At 41.3% G+C, this 15,030-nt stretch overlaps 1 protein-coding gene across 3 annotated transcripts in view; it reads left to right on the top strand.

The window, feature by feature from the left end:
• septin2 (septin 2) overlaps positions 1-15,030 on the top strand; it is a 90,372-nt gene that overhangs the window by 22,138 nt on the left and 53,204 nt on the right. For all 3 annotated transcript variants that reach the window (XM_073040592.1, XM_073040590.1, XM_073040591.1), the window contains one exon: positions 12,857-13,022. In XM_073040592.1, coding sequence (XP_072896693.1) covers positions 12,857-13,022 — 166 coding nt within the window. The remainder of the gene's footprint in view (positions 1-12,856; positions 13,023-15,030) is intronic.

Here is a 15,030-nt window from a genome sequence, read left to right as displayed (position 1 = left end):
CAGGCCAGTAGCAACGGTACTTCCCACTGGCCGCGTGAGGGTGTCACTGCATTTAAGGCAACTGATGACCTCGCGTGCGTTCAAGTTCAATAGTGGGTGTGACAGGGGATGAGGAAAGGTGCAGCTGACTCATATCGCTTCCTCGCGGCCTGGTTGTTGAGGACCACTGAAGTACACTGTGTAGTCAAGTGCGTGGTGTGGGAGCTACATGCATTCGCACTGGGCAGAAAAGAACGGAACTAAAACCCCGCAACCCAGAAACAATCTCTCAACGGTATTTGTGTATTTCTTTTTCTATTTTTTTTTGGATCTACTAGTTAAGTCTCAAAGATCGACCAGTCGATCGCGATTAACAGGTTGGCGACTGCTACTCTAGCTACACACCATTTTGTGCTCATTAACGAAAGAGCCAGTTGCCATACATTAGGACATTAATCTGCATGCCAGATTATTGGAATTTTAGTATATCTAACTAAGTGAGAATTGTATCAGGTGTGTGAAATCTATTACCAACAGTGACTTTCAAGAAATGCATACTATTCTGTCATAGGTTTTCAGTTTTTAACACTATGGTTTGCTTTACAACAGAAGGGTCAACTACAGAAAGAATGTGTTTCTGTTTGAAGTTGTTTCTGTGTTACGTGAAATCTCTAATAAGTAAAGTTAAAACTATGCAGGCCATCTACAAGTTCAGCCAAACCCACATCAAGAGCGTGAGTTCAAGTTAGGATTTGATGGGAAAAGGGGAAAATGTTGCATTGGGGAAGACAATCAAATAATTGAGCTCTGCATAAGATAAAAAAAATTGTAGTTGAAGTGGAGCTTCTGTTCATTCCAGTGTTTTAAAAGGAGCATTAGACTTATTTTCAAAGTGGGAAAAAAATGGCTGGAGTTGCTTAGTACTGTCATGCAAGGGTATTTATTTGATGCTTCAGAATCATCCTTGCAAAGTTAGCGAAAGTAAAATTGCCAGGATTTACAAAAAGATAGCTACGGGAAAATACAATTATAGCTACGTGCTATTTTGTCCAGTATAAACTCCTGGCAGTTGATGTGCCCCTCCCCCCTCCATTTTCAGGCTAGAGAGACAGCTGCATTGCTTGTGCTGTAAAGGGCCACTTAGCTGGCTGAGGTAAATTGATTAAGGTCAGAGCAAATTGTGGAGGTTCTGCTGTCATGCGACATGATTGCTTTAAGCATCCGATGTCTCCCTCCCTTGTTTGTTGAGCTGACCAGAGAAGTAAGAGGAGGAAAATACAATGGAGGAGCGGGAGGCCTCCATCAGCAGGGCAAAGTCCTCAGTACTTCAGTTGCTGAAGCAACTCCAGATGCACAAACACGGGGTTTTGCGGGATGTAGTGAAAAACCTGCAAGCGGAGGTATCTTGGTCGATGTTGGCTAGTGCTGCCACCAAGCATGACAAATCTGATGGGAAACTGGACGTACTAAGCCAAGGGCTGCTGCTGACAAGGATCTCTTGAGGAGGGAAGTGACTGGATGGACATTTCAAGCGGGATTGCGAAGGACAGGAAAACCTTTGGAAAGTAACCAAACAGTTGCTTAAACATCAAAAGAAGTCTGGGAAACTTTGGAGAGACCCAATAAGGGGATGGCCTGGCGTCTTGGAGAGAACTCATTCCAATCAATGTATCAAGGGAAGAACTAAAGTGTAAGACCCTATTCCTGAAGGTTTAGTGGGACCAAGCATACGGATTGAGGGTACTTATGTATTTATGCTAGAACCATACTTGACACAGGTTCTCAGGTTATTGTACAGATCTTTTTACAACTGGTATTTGACACATTTACCATTGAAGCCACTCCGTGCCCTGGAAATTTGGAGCCTTTGTACTGATGATTATCTGTATGATGGCTACTTATTGTTGAAGCTGGAGTTTTTGGAAACAAATGTTGGAGAAGCTGAGACCTGCTGGTTAATGTTGGTCTGTCCATATCCAGTTGAAAAAGGTGAGGCTTCCATTATTGTGGGAACAAATACTCCCATTGCGAGAAGGCTTATTGGAACATGCAAGGAGAGAAAACCTTGTCCATGCAACCTGTGTTCAGAGCTGCTTTTGAGAAGGTGCAAGTTCCTCCTAAGCAGGATGATGAGCAGAAATGAGGAACTGTATGGTACACCCAGTCCAAACCCATCGTGTTACATCCTGGGGAAGTAGCTAGAGTGACAGGAAACCCCAATTTCCCCAGAATGCCCAATGCCGAGGCCCTCCTGGTGGAGATTATGACATCAGTGGACCAATTTGAGTGATAAGTGAACTGTAAAGGTCCATTGTAGCAGGAAGATTGGATTTAATGCAATAACCAGCACTCAAAGGACTTCATTATTGTTGAGGTCATTGCCACTGTATGGTAGTCGTTGAAGTAAGTTATTGTCACCCTCTTGGACTCTGGGATGATGGTGGCTGCCTTGAAGTCTTTGAGGACAATTCCAGAGTGTTGTTGAAGACTTCTGTTAGAATCTCTGTTAAATGGGCTGCACAGTCCCTGAGCAATTGACCTGTGTTATCAAGCTTAATGTGGGTTGATTCTGGCTATGGTTTTCCTCGCATCAGCTGTGGCCAGAGAGAATTCCTGCTCCTTGGGGGAAGCGGGGCCTTCCTCTCTGCCACGTCGTCCTGTGCATGAAACTGAGCATAAAAGACTTTCAGCTTATTGGGAAGAGTGGCGTCACTGTTGACACGCAGGGTGTATTTGCAGTGTATTTAAGTTACTATAGTTGAAGTCACCAGCAGCAATAACGAAACTATTGGGGTGTGTCGTTTGCAAGTCAGTATCAGCACCGCAGAGCTCGTAGTGCTTCTCTTAGTAGTAGAATGGGGGGGGGGGGGTGTGGAATGCATAAAAGCACAATCACAAAAGTAATGGACTCCCTCGGTAAATAGAACTCCACTAGAGGTGTACAGTGGATTGGCACTGCTGAATTGTTAACAGATAAATACACCTAAATTGCGGGTCTTGCTGGAAGTAGTGAGAATTTTGTTGGCCTGAAAAGAGATGAAACCTTGTAGCTGGATAGCTGCTTCAGGGGTGGTATTTTGGAGCTACAGTTTCTGCACAACAGTTCTTCATCTCAGCAACACATGAAATGCTGGAGAAACTCGTGCTGATTCAGTCTTGGTTGCAGGTATTCTGGTTTATTTCTAGCAATCAAGTGTTTGAAAGCAGAATTGATGGGAGGACTAGTCTGTAGGGCCTTTAATCTTACACAAATACCAGTGTACTCTCTGCGCTTCTGTTTCCTTGTGCATTGCTTCCAGCACCATCTTCCTTGGGTGGCTGGATATGATATTGTACCCAGCAAGCCCACACTGCAGAGCTCATTTGCAATCCAACAATTCACTAGTGAGGTAGACTTGCAGTACTTGGTGTTCTTAATATCCAGTTGGTCTTGCTATCATATGAAAGATGTAAAGGATGAGCAATTACACTGTTAGTTGGAGCTGGATAGCCACTACAACTAGGCGCCCTGCAATCTTGTTATCAATAACCTGCAAATTAACCTTTAGGGAATCCTGCACTAGAACTCTCAAATCCCTTTGCATTTGTGATTTTGCTTCCTGCTTAGAAAATAGTCTGCGCTTTTATTCTTCCTGCCAGAGTGATTGATCATGCACTTCACTATATTGTATTCCGTCTGCCTCTTCTCCTATCCTTCTGCAGACTCTTTACTTCCTCAACACTGTCTACCCCTTCACCTATTTTTGTATCATCCACAGAGCCACCAATTCCATCAACAACTCATTTTAACCCTTGCTTTGCTGCAAATTCCATTGTTCTTCGCTGCCTTTACCTGTTATGCACCACCTCCTTGTTTTTAACCAGCACCTCAATATTTCTTGAAAACCTAGGTTCCCTAAACTTGTTAGCCATGTTTTACAGTCTAGTAGGAATATGTAAATTCTGTTCTCTGTTGATCAAAACTGCAAGAGGAATATTTGCTATTGAAAATTTTCAGCCTCATTGATGTAGACTGAGAAATAGTTTTCTTTTTGGTTTCATGCTGTTAGTAACTGTTATGGGGGGAAAAAATCTCAGGAGCAGCAGACAGAATAGATCAGGCCAACTCAGAGAATTGTTTTTGACTAAAGAGTTTTATGACATGATATAATGGAGAGCCCAGACACCTAAAGCGGAGTACTGAGACTCTGCTCAACAATGGATTATTTATACCCCAGGCGAACGTGACAAAAAACACTTAAATCTGAAAAAGGAGGGAACTTTAACTACAACTCGTTAGAATAGTGAAGTTGCACTACATGTCCTTGAGCGGTTATACATTTTCTTAAGTGTTAGTTCTCAGAACGGTATATCAGGCTTTCCCAAGCACAGACATGTGATGATTCTTAGAACAAGGAAGCACAGACAGTTATTTTCCCATCCCATCTACAATGAACATTTCAGTCACACAGTGTACATTAGTTGCAGGTAAGTGATTAGAGACTTTGAATTCACATACTAGAAGAAGGTCATTAATCCCTTAACGTTCGTCACAATGTCTTACTACTTTTCTTCCATAGTAACAAATTAAACCGAAATACTAACCGAGCTAAGTAACTGGATGTCAACCAAGATCCTGAGATCAGAATTCTATTTAATATCACTGGTATATGTAGTGAAATTTGTTATGCAGCAGCAGCAGTATGTTGCAATACATGATTCAAAAACTGTAAAAACATGTCCTGGGTAATGGGGTCCCTAATGATGGATGCCACCTGTTTGATACACGGTTCCTTAAATACTGGATGCTTTGGAGGCTACTGCCCATGATGGAGCTGACTGAGTTTACAACTTTCTGCAGTTCAGGATTTCTTCAATCCCCTCCCATACCGTATGGTGATGCTGATAGTTAGAATGCTCTCCACGGTACAGCTATAGAAATTTGCAAGTGTCTTTGGTGACATACCACATCTCCTCCGAACTCCAAATGAATGTAGACAGTTTTGTGCCTTCTTTGTAACTGCATTGATATGTTGGGATAGATCCTCGGAGATGTTGATACCCAGAAACTTGAAACGGCTCACCCTTTCCACTTCTGACCCATCTGAGGACTGGTGCGTTCCCATGTCTTGCCCTTTCTGAAGTCCACAGTCAATTCTTTGGTCAGTGCGAGTTGTTGCTGCTACACCACTTAACAAGCTGATCTGACTCGCTCCTATACACCTTCTCATTCTTGTCACCATCTGACTGATGTTCTGCCAACAATAATTGTGTCAGCAAACTTATAAATCCTTTTTTGTTCTGATTTATTTTGTCTATTCTTTACTGTACCAAAGTTTGTTCTAATTTATCACCATACCCAATAGTTCAGATGTTGCTTAATAATCCACCCCTTTAGTTGGTCTTTCAAAAAGTAATTTAATTAATTTTGCTGATTTGCTGTTATTAATTTTTACAAGTTATCTCAAAAGCTTTTTATTGATATCAACTAATTTAAGGGATTGCTGGCTGACAGTACAAAGTTTATGTGAATATTTTTAAAGAACAGTTTTAATTAAACATTCCTCAAAGTGAATAAAGATAAAAATAGAAATGAACAGAACATAATGAAGGTATTTAAGTCGAGCAGCATCAGTGAGTAAAAGGCGGTTAACTTTTCTGGCATATGCCCTTGCATTAGAACTTCAACATTTTGCAATGTATCAATGTAAAATACTTCGGTGAAAAGAAATTGGGCAGGAGCTGGGGGGAGAAAAAAAACAAAGGAGGAATGTGAAATTAAGCAGGGGAAGACATGGGAAAGGGATAGTAAAGATAGAAAAAAAATCAGTAACTAAAAGGGAATAGCAGAATGAGGAAAGAAATGACATTTTATTCAGCATCCATAGGACGCTCAAAGCAGCTGCACAGGTTGACTCTGGTTAAGAAGGCATACGGTGTATTGGCTTTCATCAATCGTGGGATTGAGTTTAAGAGCCAAGAGGTAATGTTGCAGCTATATAGGACCCTGGTCAGACCCCACTTGGAGTACTATGCTCAGTTCTGGTTGCCTCACTACAGGAAGGATATGGAAGCCATAGAAAGGGTGGGGTGCAGAGGAGATTTACAAGGATGTTGCCTGGATTGGGGATCATGCCTTATGAAAACAGGTTGAGTGAACTCAGCCTTTTCTCATAGGAGTGAAGGAGGATGAGTGGTGACCTGATAGAGGTGTACAAGATGATGAGAGGCATCGATCATGTGGATAGTTAGAGGCTTTTTCCCAGGGCTGAAATGGTTGCCACAAGAGGACACAAGTTTAAGGTGCTGGGGAGTAGGTACAGAGGAGATGTCAGGGATAGGTTTTTTTTTTACTCAGAGTAGTGAGTGCGTGGAATGGGCTGCCGGCAACAGTGGTGGAGGCGGACACGATAAGGTCTTTTAAGAGACTTTTGGATAGGTACATGGAGCTTAGAAATTACTAGGTTCACCCATAGCCCTCAGTTTTTCTAAGGTAGGGACATGTTCAGCACAACTTTGTGGGTCGAAGGGCCTGTATTGTGCTGTAGGGTTTCTAAGTTTCTATCACAATATATCAAACATATTAGCATAACTTATTAATACTCATTTTGGTTTCCTGCCAAAACCCCTCATGACAACTTTGATCTAAGTACACATGTAGGAGTGGAATAACTAGAGGAAAGTTGAGATTAGTTTCTGCAAGTGATTTCCTTATTTGCAGATCCCAGTCATTTTGGAATGGCAACAACATCTCCTCTGCAATCACCACAGCTGCAGCACCCAAGGCAATGTGCTTGGCCCCTTCCTCTGCTCACATTATACTTATGACTATGAGGTTAAGTGCAGCTCCAGTGGAATACTTAAGTTTGCCGACAACATCACTGTCATTGGCCAAATCAAAGGTGGTGATGAATCAGCATTTAGAAGGGAAATGGAAAATCTGGCTGAGTGGTACCACAACAGAACCTCTCTCAATGTCAACAAAACCAAAGAGCTGATCATTAATTCTAGGAAGAGCAAATCAGAGGTCCATGAGCCGGTCCTCATCAGGGGATCAGAGGTGGAACAAGTCAGTAACTTTAGTACTTTAAATTCCTTGGTATTATCATTTCAGAGGATTTGTCCTGGGTCTAGCACGTAAGAAGGCAAAGCAGTGCCCCTGCTTTCTTAGAAGTTTGCAAAGATTCGACATGTCATCTAAACCCAGAATGACCTTTAAAATGGCACCAGCAAACAGTGTGAGCAGTGTCCTTCATAGTAGAACATGATTCTACAGCGAAGCTGCATGCGATTGGAACCTGTGTAATTTACATTTTGGTGTGTTTTTGGACCAATTGCTGTCTCCAGGGGAGTTCGGTGAGGTTTGGTGTGGAATGTGCAGGCTGGAGAAGGGGCACAAGTCCATGATTAATTCCATTGCTTCTCTTCAATTAAGACATTCAGGATGTGAGCCCATGATCGACTCCATTGCTTCTCTCCGTTTGAGACATCAAGCAAGGTTGAAGTGGGTGAAGATGACAGTGGAGCATAGGCGGGTGTTCGGTGACCTCTGTCTGCGTTTAACCAGTCTTCCTCTACCTCTCGTTAGCTGCTGTTGGAGGAATGTACAGGAATCTTGGGATCCACGTTGCAAGGATTGATCTGAGAGGCTGTGGACTTGTTTTTGGGATTTTAGGGTGTATGTTGCATGTGTCCCTGGATTCTGGTTACTTTTTGCTGTTTTTGAGCAGTTTGATCAGGGTGATTGATGCAATCTGGGTGCTTAAGTGAAGGTTGTTTTGCCCTGTGGCCTGCAGTGGGCTAGCAGCACAACACTAAACTGAACACCACTGGATTCCTGGGTTGACATCAATATTCTATGTGTTTTTTTCAATTTGTTCTTTTTCGCGTTGGGTGTTAGATGTTTTCTTAAACTGGTTCTATGGTGTTTCTTTGCTTCATGGCTGCCTGCAGGGAGATGAATCTCAGTTGTATTCTGTATACAAACTTAATAATATGAGGGTGATTGATAAATTCATGGCCTAAGGTAGAAGGAGTCAATTTTAGAAAACCTAGCACATTTATTTTTTCAACATAGTCCCCTCCTACATTTACACACTTAGTCCAGTGGTCATGGAGCATACAGATCTTGGACCTCCAGAAGATGTCCACAGCAGGGTTGATTGATAAATTTGTGGCCTAAGGTAGAAGGAGATGAGTTTCTGCATAATCACTCAGAGTTGAGCTGCATGTGCATGTAACGAGAGCTGTATAGCTCATCTCCTTCTACCTTAGGCCACAAACTCATTAATCACCCCTGCTGTGAACACTTTATGGAGGTCCGAGATCCGTATGCTCCACGACCGCTGGACTAAGTGTGTAAATGTAGGAAAATGTTGAAAAATAAATATGCTAGGTTTTCTAAAATTGACTCCTTCTACCTTAGGCCACAAACATATCAATCACCCCTTGTAAATGTACCTTGAACCTGTTGAACTTTGCCAAATCGTTATCGATGCACGGTGGAGAGTATATGGACTGATTGTATAATGGCCTGATATGGAAATACCAATGCCAAAAAAACAGAACAGCCATCAGGAAGAAGGTACCGGAGCCTTGGGTCTTGCACCACCAGGTTCAGGAACAGTTACTACCCCTCAACTATCAGGCTCCTGAACAAGAGAGGATAACTTCACTCACTTCAAAACTGAACTGATACTACAGCAAACACGAGGAAATCTGCAGATTCTGGAAATTCGAACAACACACACAAAATGCTGGTAGAACACAGCAGGCCAGGCAGCAGATGGACTCACTTTCAAGTACTCTACAACTCGTGCTCCAATGTTGATTATTTATTTATTTGTTTTGTATATTGGTTGTGTGTCTGTCTTTGTGTAATTTTTCATTGATTCTATTGTTTCTTTGTATTTACCGTGAATGCCAGCAAAAAAACAAATCTCCAGGCAGTTCATATATATGTTGACATATGTACTTTAATTAAATTTACTTTGAACTTGAAGTTAATTTTCAAAAGAAGGCCACATTTAATTCAATGTGGCATCAAAGAATCCAGGATTTTTTTTTAATTGGAGTGTTTTTCCATTTCAAACATATTCCCTTGATATTCAGCAGCAGTACCATTATCTCACTAAATGTAGCACCCTGGGTATCACTGGTTGAGGGTCACTAAAAATGGCCCTCAATCACTGATTTTAAAATTGCCACTATAAAGTGCAGTAACTAACCCTTTAAAGTGCTTCCTTTATGAAGATGAAATTAGATTATGATTGACACCATCTAGGATGGCATTTTCCATTGAATTTGCTGTTCACTCTTGATCACTGATGAACTGTGGTTGCAGTGTCGGGGTGCAATACAGAACCTCACTCAGCAGATTAATTTCAACACCACCACTTGGACTGCAATTCTGGAGGGTAATACAAATATGGAAACACAATCATTTAAGGTTCCATGACATTCTAGCATAATTCCTCCTTACTGGATTATTGCTTGGAATTTGCTGCTGAATACTCCTGATACCATCATCACAAGGCCTACAAAGATTTGAGAAAATTTGCCACTTTTTCTTGGGTTTAATAGAAAAGCCAGTAAACGTTATCTGCCAGCTCTATCACTATACCATAGTATTACAGAATTAGCAGGAAACGAACATCCCATAAATCCATCCCAGTTTGCTATTCAAAAGCCTCTTAACACAGCATCACTTTCAGCTTTCTATTCCTTTGAACTCTATGAGCTAGTACATCTTCTCTAAAAGCCTTCATGCTCCTTTTATTGTGCCAATTCTTAGCAAGTTTTATTCTTTTAACAATCCTGTATAAAGATGTTTCTCCAAAATTCATTGTACATTTTTTCATAATTGTTTGCTTATGGTTCCTTGCTCCAGCCTTATCCCTCTTACCTGCCAACAGCGAGCAATTTTATAAACAGGTGTCATGAGAACAACATAAGAAATAGGAGTAGGCCATCCAGCCAATTGAGCCTGCCCCGCCCTTCAATAAGATCATGACTGATCTGTCTGTAAACTCAGCTCCATCTACCTGCCTTTTCCCCATAGCCCTTAATTCCCCTGCTATGTAAACATCTATCTAACTGTATCTTAACTATATTTAGTGAAGAAGCCTCAACTGCTTCCCTGGGTAGAGAATTCCACAGATCCACCACTCTCTGGGAAAACCACTTTCTCCTAAATCCTAAATCTTCTAAATCTTCTCTCCTGAATCTTGAGGCAATGTCCCCTAGTTCTAGTCTCACCTACCAATGGAAACAACTTTCCTATCTCTTTCAAAATTTTGTATGTTTCTATAAAATCCCCTCTCGTTCTTCTGAACTCCAGAGAGTATAGTCCCAGGCAACTCAATCTCTCCTCATAGGTTAACCCCTTCGTCTCTGGAATCAACCTGGTGAACCACCTCTGCACTGCCTCCAAAGCCAGTATATCCTTCCTCAAGTACGGAGACCAGAACTGTACACAGTACTCCAGGTGCGGCCTCACCAGTACCCTGTATAGTTGCAGTGTGACCTCCCTGATCTTGAATTCAATTCTTCTAGCAATGAAGGCCAACATTCCATTTGCCTTCTTAATAACCTGTTGTACCTGCAAGCCAACTATTTGCAGTTCATGCACAAGCACTCCCACAACAGCATGCTGCAATCTTTCACCATTTAAATAATAATCTGCTCTTCTGTTATTCCTTCCAAAGTAGATTATCTAGCATTTACCAACGTTGTATTCCATCTGCCAGATCTTGACCCACTCACTTAACCTATCTATATCCCTCTGCAGACTCTCCGCATCCTCTGTACAATTTGCTTTTCAACTCAGTTTAGTATCATCAGCAAATTTTGCTACGCTATACTCAGTCCCCTCTTCCAAATCATCAATGTAAATGGTAAACAGCTGCGGGCCCAGCACCGACCCCTGCGGCACCCCACTCACCACTGACTGCCAACCGGAGAAACACCATTTATACCAACTCTCTGCCTTCTATTGGTTAACCAATCCACAATCCATGCCAATACACTTCCAGTGACTCCATGCCTCCGTATCTTATTTATAAGTCTCTTGTGCAGTACCTTATCAAGCGCCTTCTGGAAATCCAAGTATACGACATCCACCTGTTCCCCTCTATCCACTGCACTCATTATGGCCTCAAAGAACATGGCAAGTTTGTCAAACAGAACTTGCCCTTTCTGAATCCATGCTACATCTGTCTAATGGAGCCACTCCTTTCTAAATGTTTCGCTATTTCTTCCTTAATGACAGCTTCAAGCATTTTCCCGACTACAGATGTTAAGCTGATTGGCCTATAGTTGCCCTTCTTTTGCCAACATCCATTTAAAAAAAGTCATGTGACATTTTCTGTTTTTCAATCCACCGGGACCTGCCCAGAGTCTAAAGAATTTTGGTAAATCATTACCAATGCATCTACTATAACCTCTGCCAATTCCCTCAGCACCCTGGGATGCATCCCATCAGGACCAGGGGACTTGTCTACCTTCAGGCCCTCTGGTTTGCTCATCACTATCTCTTTAGTGGCAGTGATTTTATCGAGGTTCTCACCTCTAATTTCGTCCATAACTTCATTCTTTGGCACGGTCCTCCACTGTGAAGACACAACATAGTTGTTCAATGCGTCAGTTATTTCCTTATCGCCCAGTATCAATTTCCCCTTCTCATCTTCCAAGGGACCTGCGTTGACTTTAGCCACCCTCTTCCACTTTATATATTTATAAAAACTTTTGCTATCTGTTTTTATATTTTGTGCTAATTTACTTTCATATTCTATCTTCCCTTTCCTTATTTCTTGTTTAGTTGTTCTTTGTTGCTTTTAAAGTTTTCCCAATCCTCCAGTCTCCCACTACTCTTTGCAACTTTATACGCATGAGCTTTTATTCTGATACTATCTTTTATTTCCTTAGTTATCCAAGGCTGGCCCTCCCCACACTTACTGTCCTTACTTTTGACTGGAATATACTTTTGTTGAGCACTGTGAAAAATCTCTTTGAAAGTCTTCCACTGTTCCTCAGCTGTCCTACCAAATAGCCTGTGCTCCCAATCCACATTAGCCAACTCCTCCCTCATCCTGTTGTAGTCTCCCTTGTTCAAGCATAATACACTAATTTGAGATCTGTTTCCTCCTCCATCTGTATGTGAAATTCAGTCATACTCTGATCACTCTTTCCAAGAGGATCCCTGACTACAAGATCATTAATCTTACCTGTCTCATTGCACAGGACTAGATCTAAGGTAGCATTTCCCTTGTAGGTTCACTAACATGCTGCTCAAGAAAGCCATCAGGGATGCATTCTATGAAGTCCTCCTCAAGACTTCCTTGACCAACCTGACTCACCCAATCTATGTGGAAGTTAAAATCCCCCATGTCATGACAGATCTTGACACTGCAATTCAAATAGAAAGTAGTTACCAGAAGTATTGGAAGGATGTTACAACAGAGCAAATTCTGTGTTCATGAGATGCATATAGATACAAGTCTTCGGCTGTTCTAGATCTGCATAAATATATCTGAACCTATTTATGTCAAAAAATGCTGGTTACTGCCAGAACTAGAACTTAGATCAATATGCATGGGCCACTGTAGGTATTTTATATTGGTCTTACATTTTTTGAGGACATAGGACATCTCTTTATCCAATTTCATGAAGAATCAATGTTTTTCAATCAAATTTTCACCATTTAGACCTTTAACTCAAGAGAAGGGAGGGCCATCAATGTCGGCCATGTGTATGTGGTTTTGAGAACTGCCAACTTGTAGAGACCATGGGAAAAGGGTTGGGTGCATAACTAAATGATTTTTGGATTTTCTTTGTGTGAATATTCAAAGATCATTGAAAGAATTGACTTTATAATTTAAGCTGATTTACTTTCTTCTAGATGTTGCAACAGCAACAGCTACTACAGCAACAACAAGCACAGCAGCAGCAGCAAGCTCAGTTCACAAATCCTGAAACTCCTGGGTATGTGGGATTTGCAAATCTTCCAAACCAAGTACATCGCAAGTCTGTGAAGAAAGGATTTGAATTCACACTCATGGTAGTTGGTAAGTGTTACTGAAAATGTACAGGTGTCATCTCTCCCCCCCCCCCCCCCCCCCCCCTTTTACAAAGATAGAACGTTCCTATGAAACCTTTCTTAAGCTGAAATGACGTAAAGCGAAAAACCATTAATTTAAATGGGAAAAATTTCCGTAAAAGTGAAAATTCTCTTTGTAATGAGAAAACTAGGTTACTAATGTAGGTCTTTGTAAAAACAAAGTGGCGTAAAGCAAACATTCATAAAGCGGGGGACACTTGTATTCAAAGAAATAAAAAATGTTTTAACTCATTGCATGCTGGGTTTGTGGGTGTACAGAGCTGAAAGTTTTTCTAGCTAAGGCTCATGTATTGTAATACAGGCCCCTCCCTAGTTTATGCAGGCCCACATTTTGTACAGCTAGTATATGCAGTTGAGCAGGTCAGAGCTGGGTGATATGGACCTCAAAGTTCAAAGTAAATTTATTTTCAAAGTACATACTGTATATGTCACCATAAACAACTCTGGGCTGCATTTTCTTGCGGACATAATAAATACATAAAATAATAACCATAACAGAATCAATGAAAGACCACACCAATTTAGGTGTTCAACCAGTGTGCAAAGGACAATAAGGTTCAAAGGTTGAATTTAATGTCAGAGAAATGTATGCAATATACATCCTGTAATGTACTTTTTAAACATCCAAACATCACCAGAGAAGTGCCCCAAAGAATGAAAGACAGTTAAACGTGAAAACCCCAAAGTCCCCCCTCCAGTTCCCCCCTCCCATGCGTAAGTGGCAGTAAGCAACAATCCCACAGATGGTTATGGAGGCCAAGTTATTGGGTATAAAGCAGAGGTTGACAAGTTCTTATAATAAGTGTCAAAAATTATGGAAAGGAGGCAAAAGAACGGGGCCAAGAAGACCAATAAATCAGCTATAATTGAATGACAGGGTATCCATGATGGCCTAATTCTGTCCCTATATCTGAAGCTTTTGAGGTAACTCAGATGTTTTTGAACATCTCTCCTGTTCAAAAAATATCCTAAATTGACATTCCTCGCCATTCACTGCCTTTGGTCTTCCCCACCTGAACCCCAATTTGTGTGAATGCTGTGTAGCTTACTGCTCCTAAGCAATCACCTGTCAACAAGAAATTACAGAATTTACACTGCATACAATTACAAAGAAAGTATATTTAACAATGTTAACTTAATCAAACAGTTATTAAAGAAACAAAAGGGCCCATCATAATTGAACAGTCAAATGTGCAAATAAGTTGGAGCTCAATTTGAAGTTGTCTTTAACGTGCACTGGGCCCTCAGTCTGTATGAAAGTGCATACCACCTTCCGAATGTCACTGGAAATCCATCTCAAACAAACAGGCTCTCCCACAGAGTACTGGTCCTTCCTCCTTGAAGCCATTCATCTGCACAAAGCACCTTGTACAACACAGATGGCATCCTCAGCCATCTTCCCTCCTGTCCTCTCCCAGCTCCCGTCAAAAAAAAACCCTCTATCCACACTGGTGTCCATCACAAGCTCCTCTCTGCCCAGAGTTCTCTAGAACCTTCTCCCATTTCCACTATCCTGATTAGCTGACACCACATTCCTAAGTTGAACAACGAAGCTCCTTATCTCAGCTCAAACCCAAACAGGCTGAGCTGTTCTTACAGAACTGCTATAATGAAGTGTTACATGTGTTCATTTTTTAAATGGGTTCTTTTAGGTTTGTTTTAAGGCTTCCTATTAAGAGAGGAAACTCAAGGTTGTATAACATATACATACTTTGATAACGTACTTTGAATTTAATGCTGGAGGTTTGCACCTTCAGTTAAGTCATGACTAATCTCCTTATTTTCTTGTAGCATTCTGCGAGAAGTTTGCAGACCCTTATCCATCCTTATATGTTGTAGCCTCAAAGTGTTGGTTCAAATTGAAAACACTTTCTTTTCTGCAGTGGTTGCTTTCAGCCCTTTGATTAGAAGCATATGTTTCAGTTAGTGTTTCTAACTTCTTCCTAAAGGATATT

This window comes from Hemitrygon akajei, chromosome 3, assembly GCF_048418815.1.
Source record: "Hemitrygon akajei chromosome 3, sHemAka1.3, whole genome shotgun sequence".
Taxonomy (NCBI): Eukaryota; Metazoa; Chordata; class Chondrichthyes; order Myliobatiformes; family Dasyatidae; genus Hemitrygon; species Hemitrygon akajei.
Note: the sequence above shows the minus strand (reverse complement) of the source record. Positions and strands in the feature narration are given on the sequence as shown.